The following is a 21,015-nucleotide window of genomic DNA, read 5'->3' as shown; positions in this document are numbered from 1 at the left end:
TTGACTCACCTTAGAAGCTGAAACTTTGCAAAGAAATTACTCTTAATTAGTGGATACTCGTCACTACGAAAAAATTAAAATCTATTTGAATGACCATATTCTATAAACGGGTTTCACGGGTTTTAGTTTGAGTAAAATTAAAATGGCTTCCAGAAAAATAACATCGTGAAGTGTTACCCTTGCAACGCTGGTCTCCTTTGTTAGTACATAGATAAAAATATATTTAATATGACCGTTAATGAATAAAATATCACGCATTATGCCAAAATAATATTTACATAACTAGATCACCGTTCATCAAAACAATTACTAGACCTAACAAGAACGTTTTTTACTGCAGCTTAGCGTGTAGTCTATTAATTGAGTATTGGCAACCAAATAACACGTAGATAAAGCTATTGCTTCCTAAGGTAGGAGGAATCTGTTCAGACATTTTGTCAAGAATCATTGAATGATAGGGAATAAACAACAGGGGGACTAAACAGGGGATTCGCTTTAATTTGTCTGTTGGAAATCGACTTCGATTAAGTGACGCGTACCCATTAAAGAGAAATAAGCTTTCGAAAGGGCTGGACGTCAAACAAAATGAAGGTTTGACTGAGCGTTCGCGCCCTGGTGATGGTGGCGGTGGTGGTGGTGGTGACAAGGGGTTTGTTTGAATCGGGATGAAAACGAATCTAAGCCGCTGCTTTATGGACCAATCCGGGCTCTTTCCATTAGATCTCTCGCCTTTTAGGAGTGGGAAAACGGCCCCATTTATCCAAGCGGGACCCATCGTTGGACGGGAAACATCGGTTTCCTTTTAAGGACGCCAGAAGCCACTGGGGAGAGACGGATTTAATCTACTCCGTTCAAGAGAACCTAACAACCTTCAGACTCCCAAACCCTACCCCCAAATGAAAGGCAAACAAAACGAACAATTATTAAGACTACACAAGGTATGTCTGAAAAACAGGGTGCCTAAAACAACAAAATCATCTCGGATATCACACCGTTACAGTTTGGATTAGAGTTGAAATACAGTTCATGGGAAACTGTAAATCAGGTCACCACTTATAGCTTTTTTCTTAATTTTGTGTTGCGTTTTTTTTTTACCCCTCCGAGTGACGATGACATCACAGAGAGGTATTATACTGCACGTGTCTGTGTGTGTTTGTGTGTCTGTCACCGTGTTCGCAGTTGGCAAATAGGAGCAAAGTGTTCGCAGAAAGCAATTTTTGGCTTCACTCCCATCGTTAGGATGAAGAAGTACGCGACGATCGGCTAGGGTTACGAGAAACGTCTAGCCTCCCAATGGCAGGGCTTCCACCAAAGGTTCGCGCAATTGCGGATTTTCTTATAATTTATTGTGAATTAATCGCCTTATATACCCTAAATTTCCAAAAGGCATACTCTTGAATAACTAATAACAATTATATTTATTTAATTATTTAAGAAAAACCTCATAATTGCGCCTCGACTCGGAGAGGTTTATTTTGGTTTCCCAACTTGTTTAATGATAAATTTGAGAAGCATGGGTGGAATTTAATCAAGTCAAAATTAGAGATGTGAGTCGGTGGTAATTTCCATCCTTAACTTACCAAATATCACCACAATATTCTTTAATAATTAATTAATACTCCAGCGCTTCCTCAATTTCAAATTAGTTCGTACTGTTTGAAGTACCTAAACTAGGTATAAAGTGCTCACAATTCAACATTAGGGTGTTTCTCATAAGTCTGCCAAAAATTAAAACAACCCCAGAATACATTCCGTTAGTGTCGGAACTTCTGATACCCACAAAGGAACAGAAACGGCCGGGCCACGTTTTGCTTAACAGAACAGTAAGTACCAGTGACAAATTATGTCAGCTTCAACTGTTACCCAACCTCTGAATTTGACCATTTGATATACCGAGGAGAGATTACATAAGCCAGTAACTACGCCAAACGCCAACATTACCCAAAGAAAGAGTAGCTGAGCGGATACTGAAATGGTAATGCGATTATCGGGGTTAATACCATCATGGAGTCCCAGTATTTAGTCAGCCAAGGTATAACTTAGCCCCGCCTATTCCGAAGACGTCACCGTCCAAAGAGAAATAAAGACAACATCGATCCCGGTCAGTTAAGTTTCGATTTCCGAGTAGGATGGGATACGGGAACCACATGTTGTTTCCGCGGAACGAAAACTTCCTAACAACAACTGGAATTCTTAAAGGTAAGTAAAGTTCTTAAAAATATTTTGTAAGAAACCACGATGTTCGTAACCAATAGGTGATTGATTTAAATAATTAAATCGGTAGAAATAATAAATAGTTACTTAAGTTTCAAAACATTTCTCTTCTGTAATATTTCGCCCAAAACTCTATATTCTATTTAATCGTGCATTATCAAAACAGTTTCAAGATAATTGGCATTCTTACTTATTTTGGATGAGTTAACCCTAATCTAACATTAATAGTAAATGCATCGGAAGCTACTTTGAATAGAATCCATTAACTTGTAGATTATATATTAATTATCCATAAAGATGTTTATAATCTTTTAATTCAAAAGTATACGTGTTGTTTCTGAAAGGTCTGTAAGAAATTATGGGGGATGTTCTTTGAAAGATTTCGAGTTGAAATTGTTCTATGACATTTTGCCGTCCGAGTCACCGTTTTCAAGTTATGATTGGAGTGATTTACGGATGACTCTTAAAATTTTAGACGATGCTAAATAAATTGAAAGGATCATTCGTAAAACACTCCAATCATAACTTCAAAATGGTGACCCGGACAGCAAAATATCATAGTATTTTCGACTCGAAACTGTCCAAAGAACATTCGCCTCCATTTCTCACAGACCTTTCAGAAACACCCTTTATGAGGAGGATATGAGAATCATAAAAGTAAACTAAGGTGGATAATGAATTGGAAATTCCCAGATCGGATCCTGGATGGCAAAATATTGTACACTTATACAAGGTCGTACAGATCAACGGAACACTTATTTTGAGAAAAATGTTGCTGAATTAATGACAGAAAAAGCAAAATGTCGGGCCCGTAACTTACACCCAGTATGTCACTGCGTTTAAAGCTATAGAAACAATAATGATGGATCGGATTTCACGAGAAGTACAGAGACATTCTACTCAAAATAAGTGTTAGTTTTATTCTGTTCCAAACTGTATTACTTTAAATTATATAATGAAAATCTCACGATCTGGTGAACCTAACCTAAGCTAACAGCAGATATTTTTTCTTCAATACTGGTAAAATAATTGTGTGCAATCTGTTAGACATTTTCATAGAACCCATAAATCTAACCAATATCGAATCTCAATAAAGGTTTGTAAAAAGCTTTTTCGCTGGGTTCCAATACAAAAAAGCCATCCCAAAACACCCACGGGTTTTATTGGGTTTTAATCACCATAAAAACCCACTTAATAAAACCCATCACTAAAATCTCCAATTTTGATGAATTTAAATGCTAATATAATTTCTTTTTAAAAATAACATATTTATCGTTTCAACTTCAAAAGGATTATTTAATAGTACCAGTACTTCATATTTTTTTTTTATTAACCAGTAACTTTTGAATGCCAATTACTACAATATACTCCATCTGCTAAATATAAAAAACCCAATAAAACCCGGTAAGAAAAACCCAGGTTTTCTGGGATTTTATTTTTTAATAAAACCGGGTGAAAAGGATTTCAGTACAATTTCAAGCATATTTATGCTTTCCAGTCGTGAAATAGAACAATTAGTTAATTAGGTTAGGTTGTCTATATCCGAATTGGGATCACGCCCCAGTAGATTTCGGGTCAATAGGTCATACTAATGTTATAATTTTCTCGCTTATAAACTTCTAACCTTTCTAGGAATTATGATTTTCTAAGGTTTCGACTTTGGAGTAGGACGAACTGTATGGTTTCTCACAATTCTTAGCTTAAGGGCAAAGAACGAAATAACTGAAGAGCCGCTCGCGTAAAAAAATGCTCCAAAATTCTATATTTCAACTCTGTCGTCGTCTAAACAATTGATTCGGATTAACCTCAATTTAAATTTTATTCTGATCTTGCGAAATATCTTAGTCAAGGTTTTTTCCGTCTCAACTATACCGGGTTGTTTCTGATAAGTCTGCCATAAATAAATTGGGATGTTCTTCGGGCGATTTTGAGTTAAAAATGTATTTCCGATTCATTGTCTAATCTAAATTAATCCTTTAATTCGAATTCGGAAATGATCCTCACAAAAGGTGTTTCTGATATGTCTGGTATAAATTAAGGGGTTGATGTTCCTTGGGCGATTTTGAGTCGAAAATGTTCTATGATATTTTGCCGTCTGGGCCAATGTTTTCGAGTTATGATGGGAGTATTTTAAGGACGATCCCTTAAATTTAATTTAAAAAACGGAAAGACAATGATTTCTATAACCCCTTAAAATTAACTATGAATTTGAAAGACAATGCTAATTTAATTAAGGGGTCATCCCTAAAACACCCAAGTCATAACTCGAAAACAGTGGCCCGGAAGGCAAAATATCATACAACATTTTCAACTCAATTTCACCGAAAGCAAAAAAGAATGAAATATTTTGGTCGAAAATGAATTTTTCAAAACATTGTACTACATTTTATCAAGATGGGATACATTTCTCATTTTTAGTTGATGTAATACGCGTAAAATTATACCCGTATCCGTATCTACAATCGAATTTAAGGGGTCGGACGTTTGTCAATTTCCCTGAAGATCTCATCCGAAATCTTAAAATCTTTCAAATATATTTTCAAAATCCTGAAATTTCGTTAAAAATATCCAAAATTCATTTATTTATTTTTATTTTTTCAAAATCTCAACATATCCTATTGGGAATTTGAACTAGATTTCGAGATACCTGAAATTTCAGTCAAAATCCCAAAACCTTAGACCCAAATCCCAAAATTTAACGACTGAATATTACATTTTTGTTCGTGCAACGAGTTGAAATAAAATCTATGATTTAATTTTGGTTCTCAAATGACCTTAAAAACATAAAAGAAGTAAATGCCCCATATTGCGATAATAGGATGCGACAGTTTTCATTACACAGGTGTTCCATTTTGGGAATGCAACATACAATATTATTCTTTTATCTTTTGATAATTTTTGTGTTTTTAATCCTGCCTTTATCTTTCAGTAATTTGTTATACTAAATTAATAATCGTATTTGGCTCATTGTTTTGCAATATCATAATTGACCTTTGACCTGTTTTCTACCACAAATTCAATTTTAAGTTCTTTGAAATGTATTTTACTATCAATAATCTGTTCATCTCTCAATTTGTGTTAAATTCTGGTAATTTGGTAGCGAACTATCTTCATAAAAACCAAGCAAATGGTTATTAGTTCATGAACCTCAGATAATTTTATGGAACTGAATTAGACTATATAGGCTGATGCTGCAGTTTGACTTCTACACGCGAGCTTTTTCTGACAATTAATACCTACTGTTTTGTTATAACAACTACACAAGTTGTAATTACCGATAACCCAAAACACAAATAAGTGGCAAAATTAGGTATACGTAATAAACATTTTTTTCTAGGGTCAACTATATACCTACCACATTTCAACGACAAGTTTCTCATAAATAAAAGTTCAAGAAAATTCCCGCAAAAGAAGGAGAATATTAAATAACATAGAATATAAAATTCTCTACAAAAGAATTTTGAAGGAGGGAAGAATTTTTATCTCGTCTGATATCTATCGATTACCGTTCTCTCCAGTGGTGTGAAATTTTATACGTACGTGAGATTACGAAAGATAAAACACGTGATCAAAATGAATCTAAACGCGGTTTACGTCGAGGGCATTATCAGAACTGTTCGGGAGCGAACCAACACGTCCCTAAACCGCCTCGGAGAAAGCGACTTGGGACGCGGAGTAAAAAGCCTTCAACGCAAAGCCAAGGACAAAATTGGACGTTTCCCGTCCGAAATGGTGACCGCACTGAACCGAGGTAACCTCTCAGACGATTATTCTCACATCTATCGAAGAAAGACAAAATGGGAACTGTTCCTGCTCAGCGGTGCCGTGTGCGGAATCGAATTTTGTTACGCGGCCGAAACGGCGTTTGTCAGTCCAATTTTATTAAGATTAGGGGTCAAAATAGAGTTCCTAAGCATGATCTGGTGTCTCAGCCCCTTAATCGGACTCTTCTTGGCTCCCATCTTGGGGTCCTTGAGCGACAGTTGCCGACTAAGACTGGGTCGACGTAGACCTTTCATAATCGCGTTATCCGTGGGAATTTTGATCGGACTCATCTTCGTTCCGAATGGAAAAGACATTGGAATCGCGTTGGGTGACAAAGACTTGGAGACCAATCACGAGATAAACGTTACAACAACAGACTTCAACGCAACCTTTCCAGAGTCAACTGGCGACATTGTTAAAGAAGCGAACCAAACAACTGTAGAACGACGACATCCTTGGGGGATAGTTTTCACTATACTCGGTACGGTACTCTTAGATTTTTGTTCGGACGCTTGTCAATCACCATCCAGGACATACTTGTTGGACGTAACAGTGCCAGAAGATCACGTAGCCGGGTTAAGTGTCTTCACTATTATGGCTGGTTTAGGTGGTTGCGTCGGGTACGCAATGGGTGGTATCGATTGGGAGTCCACCTTCGTAGGGACTCTACTCGGGTCACACGAACGAGCTGTCTTTACCATCGTCACGGTACTATTCTTAATCTGCCTGATCACCACGATTACCAGTTTCAGAGAAGTGCCCCTGGACGTTCTCTGCAACTTAACCGGTACTGGTGAGCTCAAGGCTAAGGAAAATAAACCTTCAACTAGAAAGTACAGCCAGTTCGAAAACGATGAAGAACCTGATATGAGTACAGAATACGACCACCAAACATACGGCACAGTATCAGACCCGGGAGTTTCCATGGAAGGTCAAGCCAAGGAGTTGAATTTTACAACGGCCAATGGTAAACCATATGTAGAAAACCAATCACTGAGCGAGCTGGGCAGTCCTCAAGAGATTAACGATTCGAGTTTAATACCAACGCATCCGCCATCGTTGAAGACTTATTTGAAATCGATAGTTATTGTTCCGAGATCGATAAAGATTTTATGTTTGACGAATTTATTTTGTTGGATGTCGTTGGTCAGTTACTCGTTGTACTTTACTGATTTCGTTGGAGAATGCGTTTTTGGCGGTGACCCGAGCGCCCCAGAATCAGATCCCAAATACATTCTCTACCAAGATGGAGTCAGATTCGGATGCTGGGGAATGTCTTTATATTCACTGTCGTGTTCCGGATACTCTTACATCATAGAGAATTTAGTCAAGAAATTAGGTAAGCGTCACTTACATTACGTTATTTAATCGTTACGATGGTTAGTTTGCAACAGAAGGAAAGATTTTTCTCTATAAGAATAATACAGGTGAGAGTCGACTTGGGCCCAAAACACTGACACATGAGAATTTCCAGATAAGACCACTAAAAATGTTAGTCGAGTTATCTCCTTTTTTGATGTCCGCGAGTGACAATGTAGTTGAATAATTTGGTTAACAGGTGCAATTGAAAAAGTAAACAAAGGGCGTTGTTGATTTACTTTTTCCGTCAACACCTTTTGACAATTTATTTCTAGAGTGTATTGACACTAACAAACAGCTCTTTGAACCCTTGGCTAATGCCTAAGCTAAGCTCTCCAGGTACCCTTTTGAATTTTTTACTGTGGTCCGACAAAGTACACAGACAATGTCAATTTTATAAACTTACTAGTATACTAGTAACCTACTTATCTTACGTTTTCCAAAGACAATCACTAACGATCATACTTCACTCTATTCCAAACAGGGGCCAAACGTGTATTTATCGGTGGTCAGTTGGTCTACACTGTGGGAATGATTCTGATGGCAATTACCAGACATAAAGTGAGCGTCATCTTACTGTCCCCAACCGCGGGAGTTATGTACGCTACTTTATTCACGATGCCTTATCTGCTAGTAGCGCACTATCACGCCACAGAAACAGTAAGTAGAGTCACGACCCTAATACAAATAGATTATAACAGAAGCCATAAGAAACCTAATAACATAAAGTATGACAATTTCAATTTTCCTAAAGTTGGTCAAATAACAAGTTCATTGGAAACACACCTCCAATTGAGTATTTCATTGAGTGTCATACAAATTGTTATGAAGTTACTTGCGCAGCCGACATTAATATTATACACAGAAAGAAAACGTTGATGTCTTACATTTTTCAGTTCACGTCAAATTCTGAAGAGGACCCCGCGAAGGGTCAACAGTTGAGGGGTATCGGAACTGATGTGGCGCTTGTTGGCAGTATGGTGTTTCTTTCACAGTTTCTATTGTCAACTTGTATGGGGTCCATCGTCTCCGCCGTAAACTCAAGCGTGGCGACCGTTTGCTCCGCTATTTTACTTAGCTTTTGCGGAGCTATATGTGCCACTCAAGTGCTGTATTTGGACTTGTGAATGCTTCACTTCTCAGCGTTTGTGGCTGAAATATTACTCGATGGTTTTCGAAGCTTAATGGGGCTCTCGTCATACATTTTTGTATCGTACTTAAAACAAATGTTAAAGTAAAACAAGGAGTAAATTACTCAATTATTTGCCAGAACCAGCACCCGTGACCAATTTTCTAGACTACAGCTGGTCTAAAATGTTCCGTAAAAAAAAACTAACGACTGGAAATTAGTAGGTACAGTTCCATTCATATTTCCAGGAAAAGAGAGAAAGGAACTTCACTCACTAGTTCATTGGTCACGGACGCAGGTCCTTATAAACAGTATTAGAGTTGTATACTTCTGGTCCTGATTTACTATGTCACATTCAGAATGCACGGAATTACCTTTATCGCTACGAGGGTTTACATTATTGTGTAAATTCACGTAGCTTTTGCTTCAGTGCATTTTTAATTGATACTGACCATATAAAAAATAAACAAATTTCTTTCGTATCAACTATCAAAAGAATAGAATGACAGCAAATGGCCAAAACATTTTCCAAGTATCCACTAGGCGTCACAAAAGAAAACACGTTCTAGAGGATACCGGGATATGGGTCAATAATCTCAAAGACTACTAAAGGATACTGCTAATATTTCCATGCAAGTGCTTGGGGTATATTTGTCCATAAAGCCCGCAGTTGCGGATAGTCTGGAGATGGGAAGTTTTGAGTCTCTTGCAGTCAGTAAATACGCTTCATAAACTGGAACCCCATAGTTGTTTTTCAGTGGAATTAAGTCATTGTAGTAAATAAAAGCACGTATTGGTGGTACTTTAACTTTAAAGGGATTGTACAATGTGTTATGTAGGGGCGTGTCAAGAACTATATATATTTTGAAGTAGTAGCGTTACTATTTCGTGAACTAGTGACTAGCCAAGTCACATATGGATACTCGGGGTCAACGAAATTCAAGTTTCCCCAGTAGAGATTAGATAGAACTCCATATATCCACCAAGTTTCATATGGGCACCGCCCCCACATTACTTATTGTACACGATTCCTTTAATGACAATTGTGAACGTGATATTGATCATTCGCTTCTGTTCGCCACCTATTAGTGACATTATCGTGCATATACACGTTTTCCCTTTCAATATATTTTGTCCTTGATGTATCAGACGTTTCCAGTCTATGTAGCGTATAGTCTTCGGGACAGCTTCTACTCTAGTCATTTTGATGGAATATTTTCACCAGCAACAAAAGTATATATAGATATATTGCTTTTATACATCTATATACTTTTGATAACGATTGATATCTATATGCTTCTGTTCTTACGTTCTAACATAAGAATATTAAAAAGTGTAAACGACTTATCATCTGAACATAGTCTATTCGCTGCAATGGCATCTATGTTGTTGAAAATTAAAAAATGTTTAAATTATGTACATTATATTAAAAGAAAACAACGAATATGTGAATAAAATGTTTTAAAGTCACGTTTAATAATAATATTATTTTTTTTCTCTTATAATTAATTATTATCAATTATTTATAGTACACCCACTTGGTGGTACAATTATAGTTAAGTTATATAAATATGACGAAAAAAAGGGGGTTCTGTTAAAAACGGGGGTAGAAATTAAAAATAACTAAATTGTGCCTAAAAGATTATTTTTAAAAAGATATATTTATTAACACGAAATTAAATTATGAAAAGGGGAGGAAAATAAATATCACAGCCTCTAAAAACACAATCACACACACCACGATGAATTACAATCATATACTATGTACGTGTAGAACTAGGAATTTCTTTCGTAGTCCAGGAGCAAGTTTTGAAATATCGATTTTGTGTAAGAAAATAACTATGTGTAGATCTTTCGAGTGGCAGAATTTCATATTTCCGTTTAATTTAAGTTGTCCCTTGGTTTAGAGTCTTCAACACTGGGTTTATTTTCCATTTCAAGATAAGGAATTCTTGAGTAAATAATTCTATCTGGCTTCAACTGTAGCCTTTATTCACTGCTGGTCTGGAGATGTAATGTAACTACAAAACTTTGAAAATATTTGCTCAACGCAACCTAAACAAAATACAAACGACACACCGTGTCTTGCCTGCGAAAGAATGAAACTTCCAAGGTATGGTCAGATACACTAATATTAAACTCGCAACACTTGGGTCATGGTGACGTCAATAAAGGGATAGGATACAAGTTTATTTCAGATCTATATCTTTACCTGTGTTAATTATATTTTCCCTGCCTCTAGTGAATATAATTGATCAACCATCACTTGATTATATAGGGTGGTAAAACCGAAGTATAGTGGGTTCTATGGGCGATTTTGAGTCGAAAATGTTAAATAACATTTTGCCATTGGAAGTTTGGAACCACCGCCTGCAAGTTACAATTACAATGTTTAACTTATGACCACTTAATTAGTATTGACTTTCAATTTCTTAGTTAAATTTAAAGGGAGGGTGAAGTGGAAAATCAAGCGATTTTTTATCGATTCTTCTACTAATTATAAGACCAGTCTGCATAGTGAAACATTCAGGAAATACTTCCGAATGATTTTAAAATTCAAATTAGGTTCAGATTTTAGGGATAATTTTAAACAAAGACTGCCGACCAATCGCGTAACGCCCTGCCTTTTTATTAACAAAATTCTCGTGACACGCTCCGTGTCTCGCGCCACGATTGTGACATAACGCGCGAATTTTATCAAATCTCGTGATAAATTTCATTCAACACGGAATGTGCCACGGGAATTTTGTTAACCAAAAGGCAGAGCGTTACGCGATTGGTCGGAGGACCTTCTTTCAAATTATCCTTAAAATCTGAACCTAATTTGAATTTTAAAATCATTCGGAGTTGGTATTTCCCGAATGTTTCACTATGCAGACTGGTCTTATAATTAGTAGACGAAGCGATAAAAAATCACTTGATTTTCCACTTCACCCTCGCTTTAAGGGGTCATCCCTAAAATAGTCTAGTCATAATTTCTAAACTTACAAACAGTGGCCATGAAGAGCAAAATGTCACAGAACATTACAACTCAAAATCACCCATATAATCCATTGTAATATGGCCCAACCACTCTTTTCGGAACACCATATGTATTACACATGCCTGCTAAAGGTATTTTTAATATAAAAACCATTGCCACACCTTTGGAAAGTAAAGGAAAGTACTTCAAGTCGGGAGCTACCATTTTTAACGCCTATGGTATCATAAGCTGGTAAGTAGAATTGTGATACCTCATTTAACAACTGTTACTTTCTCACACAAAATCGAAGTCCAATATCAAACCTTGTCTCCCAGACTACTAAACAGGAACGGGGGGTGAATTGAGGATTATAATATTTTTTTTTAGCACGACAGCGCTGTCTAGATTATAAGAGAATTAATTTTCTTTATCTTAATTAATTAATTAATATCTTGCGTGAATTTTAATCCACAAATATTGTTTCATTATAGTTAGCATTGGCAATTTTTTCGTGGCTTGCTTGTATGTAATTATGGTCATTATTTTTTTTTTTTCGAAAAATAATTGTAGCTCCTTGTGCTTTTTTTTTTCTTTTAAGAGTAGGTTTGTAAAATGAAATAAATATATTTCATGTACTGTCCCATAGCAGAAACTGCGTAATATGTTTTTTATAAACAGTTTTTTTTATGTAATTATTAAGTTTTTTGGTGTAGATTTTCCACAAATCTTCCGAGGCTTTGATCAACTTTCCTTAATTTGACACAAACACACACACACAGCACTTGAAGGGGCGATTTCGAGTCAAAAGTTTGCGTAACTTCAAAATCTTTCTCAAAAGTACGTAAACCAAAAATTATTATGATGCAGAATGTTGTGAATGATACAAAATTGTTCACACGTGACAAGGAAAGTTTCGCGATCAAACAAACCACTGTTGATGGCGTCTGTTACTGTATGGTTTGTCGATAATGCCCATTTTCTTATTTATTTTTCTTAATAAATAGTCAACGAACATGCCCACGGAAGATTTGCTCCTGCTGTCAGTGCCACTTGGCCTTCTGCGCAAATATGTCTGCGCGGAGATTCTGCGCGAAGCAGATGCCTAATATCTGGATTAAAAACAATTCCTGTTTATAGTGCTCAACTCAAAGAAAGTTTTATTACACAGTAAGACCTTAATTAAATAAGCTTAATTACATTTTTTACAACTAATAAATGATTTATAATGTAAGGATTGAGGGCTTCAAAAGCATAAGCTTTAAACATAAGTTTAGATGATATGTTCCATAAGTACTACACCGGGGTTTGCAGTCTGTACTAAGGCATTGAGAGTGCCTCACCAGGTGTCGCTTTACGCGAGGGGGAAGACACTTGAGAACTCAGGTGTACAATATGACTTGAACTCAATGTACTGTCAAAGCTAAACTCTGAGTTCCGAAGGATTTTAACTCGATGCACTGTCAAAGCTGAACTCTTTTGAACTCAGGTGTACACAGAGATCTAGAGCATCTAACCCCTCGGCTTTACGAGAATCTATGACGTACGTCACTTCATGACAAGCTCTCATTAACCATTGACAAACTTATGGAACATATCTAATAAACTTACGATGTAAATATAACAATTTTTGATCTATAGGAAGAGGTCAGAGGGGTATGGCTTAAGATGGTTACTCCCCTTCAAGCCAAAATGGCGGCGAAAATTACAGAGTGGAATGCTAGTGGGGGAATGCGCCTTATTGGCTAAGTAGGGGCCTGACGTTTGTTAGGGGAATTTTTCACCTTTGCCCACTCCCTAATAGTTCAACTTAAAAGTGTAACCTTTAACAGGGTTCATACAACTTTTGGAAAACAAATTTCCCTGAGATTTCCAGGTTTTTCCCCACATACTTCCCTGAATTTTCCAGAGTTAAGAGCCTCCAAAGTTTAGTGTAACGCTACTCCTATGGAGGGGGGTTGTTTGTTTACGTTTTGCTTAATATTACTCGGCCCCTGTTTGTCGTAGCCCTAAGTTTTAAGTATGGTTGGATGGGGGACAAATTGGACTATAACATACTCAAAGGACATCCCTGTATCTCTAATGCAACCAGAGTTATAAGCCTCCAAAGTATAGTGTAATGTTAATCCTATGGAGGGAGCTAAGTTTCTGAACATTTTGCTTAATTACTCGGCCCCTGTTTGTCGTAGCCCTAAGTTTTAAGTATGGTTGGATGGGGGACAAATAGGACTATAACATACTCAAAGGACATCCCCGTATTTCTAGTAGAACCAGAGTTATGAGCCTCCAAAGTATAGTGTAATGCTAATCCTATGGAGGGCATGTTCACGAACATTTTGCTTAATTACTCGGCCCCTGTTTGACGCAAATTTCCCTGATTTTCCGGAATTTTACTAGAAATTTGTAATTTCCCTGAGTTTTCCCTGAGGTTTTTGTCAACTATTTATTTCCCTGATTTTTCCAGGTTTGTATGAACCCTGTTTAACCTAACTGCACAATCAGAAGAAATAACCCCAATTAGGGTAAATTGAGAAAACACGTCATAAAAACTTCAATTTGAATTTCAAATGAAATGAATTGATGCCATTTTGAAGCCCTCAATTAGTTATTTTTCTAATCGTATCTGACCAAATTCCAGTTTTTGTAAGATTAGAAAAAACCCTGAATGGAATCTCACCTGTACCATTGTGATGATTAGAAAAAACCCTGTCATAATGAGCAGATTTTTTTCAACCCAATCTTGCCCAGATTGTAAACAGCCTCTTTCGTATATTAACCTGGACCTTTTAGGTCCCTAAATCAAATTTATCAGTCTGTGGTTAACATACAATTTATTCAAGATTCCAGTAGCATCAAAAGTTCATAGATAAAAAGCCAAAAAGTATACTCTGTTCAGTGTTCCCCAACTTTGGCTGTAGACGCCATGTAAAATGAGAAGCTAACGAACCTCCTTTCAATCAATCAGAGAAGAGAGTTTTTGAGGTCAAAGATGTAAAAAAGATAATAGATGGCGGTCATGCTTGGTCCTAGAGATAGCATCTGCTACTATATAAGCCTATTCGCGCATTTTTCCTGTGATACGGTTGTGGAGGTAATCATAGACGGAGGGGGGGGGGGGATTGACACTATTCTAAGGGTAAAGGGGGGGGGGGTTATTATATCACATGGACGAGCAAGTTTCAATGAAGTATACTTTTTGTCCGTCTATGAACTTTTGCTATTATTCTTGTTAGTTAGGTCCACTGAAGGAGAGGCCGCCACAATAGTTAAATCAATGATCCAGTTTACCCATAAAATTGGTAAAAACAACCTCATAATATCAGGAGAAAATAGAAGTGACATGGGAATCCTTATCTTCCAACACTGCTGCACTGTTTTAACAGATAAACTTCTAGTAAGCTTATGACGCAAGGCAAGAAGAATTCCCTGTTTTGCTTCTATGTTTTCCTGATATCTTAATGAACTTCCATCACTGCTCATACACCTTAAACCCATTTTTCTTTTACCTTAATTTTGTGTTTATCGCACTATTTTAAAATTAGCAAAAACTTATGTTACCTGGTACAGGTAATAAGTGTGAAATGGCTTGGAATTTATTGCTTATTATTAAGTTTTACCAGAAGTGAGATGAGACTAGAAGTGAAGGGCTCTAGCATTGGCAGTAGATCCTGGCTTTAGTGAACAAATTTGAGGATTTTACGCCGCTTCAATCGCGCCTACGCTAGACTGAGAAAAAAATTGGTGGAGTTCCAAAAACATTTCCTACCCCCTTCCCCTCAATCTAAAGCGGCGGAACACGGACGCGGGTGCTTGAATCTAGTTCTGTCGTCTACCACCGCGAGCGTCTCACGTTTTGGAGGGGAAATTCAGAAACCGCCATTAGAGGGCCAACCGTTGGTGTGTTATCAAGAATATTCACTTTCGCCGAGTGAAGAATTTGGTTAGCTCAGTACTTCTGGTCTCATCTCACTTCTGGTTTTACTTTCAAATACAATTAATTCACGTGTAATTTCTCACTTAATTTGAAAATTCATTAATTCAGGTAACATGAAGTTTTTGTTAATTTCTATTTTACGACAAACAAAAATGATATTATACATAAAGGGGAGATACGAACGCCTTATTGAGTCTAGAAACCTTAGGAAGAAAAAAACAATGGAAGATACCTGTAGAACAGCCACCCCAACAGCGACTCCCGCAACCGGAACCAGATTAGCTTCAATCCACTCTTCACCCGCCCGAAGACATCCCTTCTCATATATTATCGTAGACTTGTCTCCCGCCTAAACACATATAGTACAACAAACCCCCATGAGTTACGGACGGATATGTTTGTTAGTAATAAAGAGTTATATAACACAGTCATGCAAAAATATGTCAATTTTCTTACGTAGTCTGGTTTACGCACGTCATACCCACATTGCTTATTTTTAATAATTTCCTGCAATTGAATAGAGAATTCAACTCTATTAGTATTACCACGTGACACATATATGGATAAGTATCTAAATTAAATGCCAGTATTTGCCAAAACTGGTGTCTGAAAGGCAGATATTTCAATAGCAGGGTTTTGTATGAAACCATTTTAGGGTTATTCTTGACCATGCAAAATCCAGATATATCCCCGACCTTTTTCTCTCATTCTGCAAATCCCAGACTTATCCCTGACCTTTCGCTACCATTATGCAATCCCAGACTTATCCCTGACCTTTCGCTACCATTATGCAATCCCAGACTTATCCCTGACCTTTCGCTACCATTCTGCACATCCCAGACTTATCCCTGGCCTTTAGTTCCCATTCTGCACATCCCAGACTTATCCCTGGCCTTTAGTTCCCATTCTGCACATCCCAGACTTATCCCTGGCCTTTAGTTCCCATTCTGCACATCCCAGACTTATCCCTGGCCTTTAGTTCCCATTCTGCACATCCCAGACTAATCCCAGACTTATCCCTGACCTTTTGCTACCATTATGTAATCCCAGACATATCCCTGGCCTTTAGTTCCCATTCTTCCCTTCCCAGACTTATCCCTGACCTTTTGGTACCATTATGTAATCCCAGACTTATCCCTGACCTTTTGCTACCATTATGTAATCCCAGACTAATCCCAGACATATCCCTGGCCTTTAGTTCCCATTCCGCACATCCCAGACTTATCCCTGACCTTTTGGTACCATTATGTAATCCCAGACTAATCCCAGACTTATCCCTGACCTTTCGCTACCATTATGCAATCCCAGACTTATCCCTGACCTTTCGCTACCATTCTGCACATCCCAGACTTATCCCTGGCCTTTAGTTCCCATTCTGCACATCCCAGACTTATCCCTGGCCTTTAGTTCCCATTCTGCACATCCCAGACTTATCCCTGGCCTTTAGTTCCCATTCTGCACATCCCAGACTTATCCCTGGCCTTTAGTTCCCATTCTGCACATCCCAGACTAATCCCAGACTTATCCCTGACCTTTTGCTACCATTATGTAATCCCAGACATATCCCTGGCCTTTAGTTCCCATTCTTCCCTTCCCAGACTTATCCCTGACCTTTTGGTACCATTATGTAATCCCAGACTTATCCCTGACCTTTTGCTACCATTATGTAATCCCAGACTAATCCCAGACATATCCCTGGCCTTTAGTTCCCATTCCGCACATCCCAGACTTATCCCTGACCTTTTGGTACCATTATGTAATCCCAGACTAATCCCAGACTAATCCCAGACTTATCCCTGACCTTTCGCTACCATTATGCAATCCCAGACTTATCCCCGACCTTTCGCTACCATTCTGCACATCCCAGACTTATCCCTGGCCTTTAGTTCCCATTCTGCACATCCCAGACTTATCCCTGGCCTTTAGTTCCCATTCTGCACATCCCAGACTTATCCCTGGCCTTTAGTTCCCATTCTGCACATCCCAGACTTATCCCTGGCCTTTAGTTCCCATTCTGCACATCCCAGACTAATCCCAGACTTATCCCTGACCTTTTGCTACCATTATGTAATCCCAGACATATCCCTGGCCTTTAGTTCCCATTCTTCCCTTCCCAGACTTATCCCTGACCTTTTGGTACCATTATGTAATCCCAGACTTATCCCTGACCTTTTGCTACCATTATGTAATCCCAGACTAATCCCAGACATATCCCTGGCCTTTAGTTCCCATTCCGCACATCCCAGACTTATCCCTGACCTTTTGGTACCATTATGTAATCCCAGACTAATCCCAGACTTATCCCTGACCTTTTGCTACCATTATGTAATCCCAGACTAATCCCAGACACATCCCTGGCCTTTAGTTCCCATTCTGCACATCCCAGACTTATCCCTGACCTTTATCTCCCATTCTGCAAATCCCAGATATATCCCAGACCTTTATCTACCATTCTACAAATCCCAGACTTATCCCGGACCTTTTGCTACCATTCTGCAAATCCCAGACTTATCCCTGACCTTTTGCTACCATTCTGCAAATCCCTGACTTATCCCTAAGCTCACTATTTCTCCAAATCCCTGACTTAATCAGGTTTAACAGACTCCTTACCAAATCTGCATGGACAAATGGCACCAGTTGGATAAATTACACAAATACTGACCAGACATCTACATATTTATAAGCATGATTGATTAAATAAATTACATCAGGTTGTGGCCTGCAACAGGAAAATGGCACTCCGCAAGCTTCACGGCTCCCTACTTCCCAACTGGAACAGTTGAAGTAAATGTTCATATCCCAATCTTTGGGACCCTCGATCCCGCAGCACTCCAGCTTATTGAAAATATTGAATAATAATCAACGATTGTTACAAAAACTTAAATTTACCGACTATGGCTTACCCACTGCTCTTGTATCCAATCTATTAAATTTTGCCTATCGGGATCATCGCGGTAATATACTATAAAGGCTTGGAAACCTCCCGTCGCTTGCGCTTTTATCCAATCTTTAAATATAAAGCCTAATATGCCCGCTGTCATTTCCAGCAGAAGGAGAATGGCTAGGAATATGGCGTACTATAACAAATAAGAAATAATGCAAATCAAAATGTTCATGAACTTGCAAAACAAAGAAAAACAACCCTCATAGTCAATTGTTTAAGTTTTAAATAAGATTTTCTATTCCCATGGTTTTAGCAGCCATACTGGTGGGTTTCTGCATTCAACCCTCAAGTATGTCCGTGTAAGTAACATCAACAATGTTAAATCCTCCCCTAACCAAATGCCCTCTATTCTTGCTGGTTTATTCCAAAACGTATCAAGTTTAAAACTCCACCTGTGAACTGTAACGTTAACTAAAAAGAAAAATACTTTCTCTCGACATTCAAAAATGACGAACGATACTGCCAAAGGCAGGACTGTGGCACTACTACTACTACTACTACTACTACTACTACTACTGCGAGAATGACAACAGGGCAGGTTAAACTAAGAGCCCCATCGTAGATATCCATCATACGATGTGGCTAAAAAGTTAAAACATAGGGAGCTAACAACTGGCTAGGGGGAAGAGATAGTCTGACATCACGCAGCCCCCCCCCCTCTGCTTAGAATTTTTGCGCTAAGAATACTGTTTCCAACAGTAAGGGGGAATGAAACTCCAGTAAGAGATAGAAGGGTGTGACGTTTCAGGGTCAGAACTGTTAGCTCCCTATTCTTATTTGGAGTTCGATTATAATTTTAGAATAACCACTGAAGAACATGGGAGATAAGAGTAAGACAGCATACCGACTCCCACGGTCCACCCTAGTATTTGTTGTGCGCTTTACTTAAATAAGGCAATTCGGGCTTATAGCTCCACCTCCCACACCATTTGGTATGTTTTTAAGCACCAGTGGAAGAGTAGGTTTGGTTCCAAAAAGTAGGCGTGGTTGGGAACGGATTCAAGGTAGGCGTGGTTGGGAACGGATTCAAGGTAGGCGTGGTTGGGAACGGATTCAAGGTAGGCGTGGTTGGGAACGGATTCAAGGTAGGCGTGGTTGGGAACGGATTCAAGGTAGGCGTGGTTGGGAACGGATTCAAGGTAGGCGTGGTTGGGAACGGATTCAAGGTAGGCGTGGTTGGGAACGGATTCAAGGTAGGCGTGGTTGGGAACGGATTCAAGGTAGGCGTGGTTGGGAACGGATTCAAGGTAGGCGTGGTTGGGAACGGATTCAAGGTAGGCGTGGTTGGGAACGGATTCAAGGTAGGCGTGGTTGGGAACGGATTCAATGTAGGCGTGGTTGGGAACAACGGATTCAATGTAGGCGTGGTTGGGAACAACGGATTCAAGGTAGGCGTGGTTGGGAAAGGATTCAAGGTAGGCGTGGTTGGGAAAGGATTCAAGGTAGGCGTGGTTGGGAAAGGATTCAAGGTAGGCGTGGTTGGGAACGGATTTAAAGTAGGTTGGATAAGTTTGGTTTAAAATAACTTGGGTTAACTTTGGAATTATGTTTGACAAAATATTGATGAAACAAGACAGAAACCTGAACCTACCCTCCCATCAAAGTCATTTCTTTGTCCCATTAAAAATTATTACTTCTCTGGCTTAGCCTACCCCAATTTTAGAAAACCCAGTGTATTTGCATTATAAATAACTTCACAGAACCTTCTCATTTGACATATTTTATAACTGGGATTGACTATTCATCATATTAATTAACTTACCGAAGCTAGAAAACAGGTGTTTTCTCTGAGGGCGCCTATACATCCTGTGAAACCGATAATGAGAGTTACGATGCCTACTAAGACTAGGATAAAAGCTGGATCCAACGCAATGTTGGTGAGTCGACTTAAGTTGCTAAAAATATCTTTTTCTGTCCATGCCCAAAATCCAACAACAAAGATTCCGAGCCCGACTAACTGCAAAGATAATAATTACGTTCCTTTCTTAGCTTCATACTTGATAGCCTTTTGACAATAAAAAAACAATCTACAATGGGTAAAGGGCGTAGCGAGACAAGCTAGGGTGAAAGTCTTGTTATTTATTTAGTTAAAAAAAACAAACGGAAACAGATTATTTTAAAGAGACAAAATTATTTACTAAAAATAAACTTTAAATTTCCATTAATTTGTTTAAACATTATAGCTTTCAACATATTTCACCATATTTTTGTTACCAGGGCAAGGACAGAATAATAAGAGTTTATTGTCTTTTTCAAAATGGATAGAAGCCAAGGCTTACTTACCCAAAATATAACATTGAAACCGAATATTAAGTACTTTAAACAACAACTAATTTCACTGGTATCTCTTCTAGACTTTCTACTAGGCATTTTCGCGTTTATTTTATACTAAATTATTTAAATATTTACATCGGAAACGCTTCATAAAAGTAAATCCATAGCCAAGTCTTCGTAAATCGTAAACACAAAACTCAATGTCTTCAGTTCACAGCGTTCTCGTTCTCCCTTCGAGATGGCTTTAGAGCCTAGAGGAAAGGGGATGAAAACATCATTGCCCGCCTTCACCATAAAAACTAGGAAAGATGAAACTCTCGTATCCGGGAGGCATTTTGGAAAGAAAGTTTTTGATTCACTGCCACCATTCAAAAAGTGAAGGGTTAATACTTCAGCAATACATGATTTTCACCGCACTGGTCTGCAGGCACCACGGC

General features: G+C 38.2%; 2 protein-coding genes and 1 long non-coding RNA gene across 4 annotated transcripts; 2 read left to right on the top strand and 1 right to left on the bottom strand.

Moving 5' to 3' along the window:
- Positions 1–1,455: 1,455 nt before the first annotated feature.
- LOC149713507 (uncharacterized) lies at positions 1,456–2,462 on the top strand. Its single transcript, XR_016369123.1, has 3 exons — positions 1,456–1,547; positions 1,625–1,823; positions 1,898–2,462. It is a non-coding gene; the product is annotated as an uncharacterized LOC149713507 (long non-coding RNA).
- A 2,923-nt stretch (positions 2,463–5,385) lies between these two features.
- On the top strand, positions 5,386–9,812 carry lovit (loss of visual transmission). Its single transcript, XM_089848669.1, has 3 exons — positions 5,386–7,318; positions 7,823–7,998; positions 8,235–9,812. Exons 1-3 carry the CDS (start codon positions 5,788–5,790, stop codon positions 8,463–8,465), a joined length of 1,938 nt encoding a protein of 645 aa, XP_089704795.1. The 5' UTR covers positions 5,386–5,787; the 3' UTR covers positions 8,466–9,812.
- A 101-nt stretch (positions 9,813–9,913) lies between these two features.
- Positions 9,914–20,829, bottom strand: Tsp26A (Tetraspanin 26A). 2 transcript variants are annotated; one of them, XM_089848682.1, is made up of 8 exons: positions 20,588–20,829; positions 20,067–20,261; positions 18,264–18,437; positions 18,067–18,195; positions 15,817–15,867; positions 15,593–15,709; positions 14,104–14,220; positions 9,914–12,538 (listed from the first exon to the last, which is right to left on the bottom strand). In XM_089848682.1, exons 1-8 carry the CDS (start codon positions 20,672–20,674, stop codon positions 12,470–12,472), a joined length of 939 nt encoding a protein of 312 aa, XP_089704808.1. In that variant the 5' UTR covers positions 20,675–20,829; the 3' UTR covers positions 9,914–12,469. The 2 variants fall into 2 exon arrangements, with proteins under 2 accessions (XP_089704808.1, XP_089704818.1); XM_089848692.1 differs by lacking the exon at positions 14,104–14,220.
- Positions 20,830–21,015: the final 186 nt, after the last annotated feature.

The sequence above is a fragment of the Phalangium opilio genome, unplaced genomic scaffold (assembly GCF_054372755.1).
Source record: "Phalangium opilio isolate 3A_F unplaced genomic scaffold, DU_Popi_V2 ptg000009l_1, whole genome shotgun sequence".
Taxonomy (NCBI): Eukaryota; Metazoa; Arthropoda; class Arachnida; order Opiliones; family Phalangiidae; genus Phalangium; species Phalangium opilio.
This window is presented reverse-complemented; position numbering and strand designations above follow the sequence as displayed.

Excerpts from the sequence above, each read along its gene's own strand:
- lovit (XM_089848669.1), top strand. The coding sequence starts at position 5,788 with ATGAATCTAAACGCGGTTTACGTCGAGGGCATTATCAGAACTGTTCGG. Across the intron at positions 7,319-7,822 it reads GAATTTAGTCAAGAAATTAG|GGGCCAAACGTGTATTTATC; the intron begins GTAAGCGTCACT and ends TATTCCAAACAG. Across the intron at positions 7,999-8,234 it reads ACTATCACGCCACAGAAACA|TTCACGTCAAATTCTGAAGA; the intron begins GTAAGTAGAGTC and ends TACATTTTTCAG.
- Tsp26A (XM_089848682.1), bottom strand. The coding sequence starts at position 20,674 with ATGCCTAGTAGAAAGTCTAGAAGAGATACCAGTGAAATTAGTTGTTGT. Across the intron at positions 20,262-20,587 it reads GTTTCAATGTTATATTTTGG|TTAGTCGGGCTCGGAATCTT; the intron begins GTAAGTAAGCCT and ends TTATCTTTGCAG. Across the intron at positions 14,221-15,592 it reads TTGGGGTGGCTGTTCTACAG|GGACCTAAAAGGTCCAGGTT; the intron begins GTATCTTCCATT and ends AATTTGATTTAG.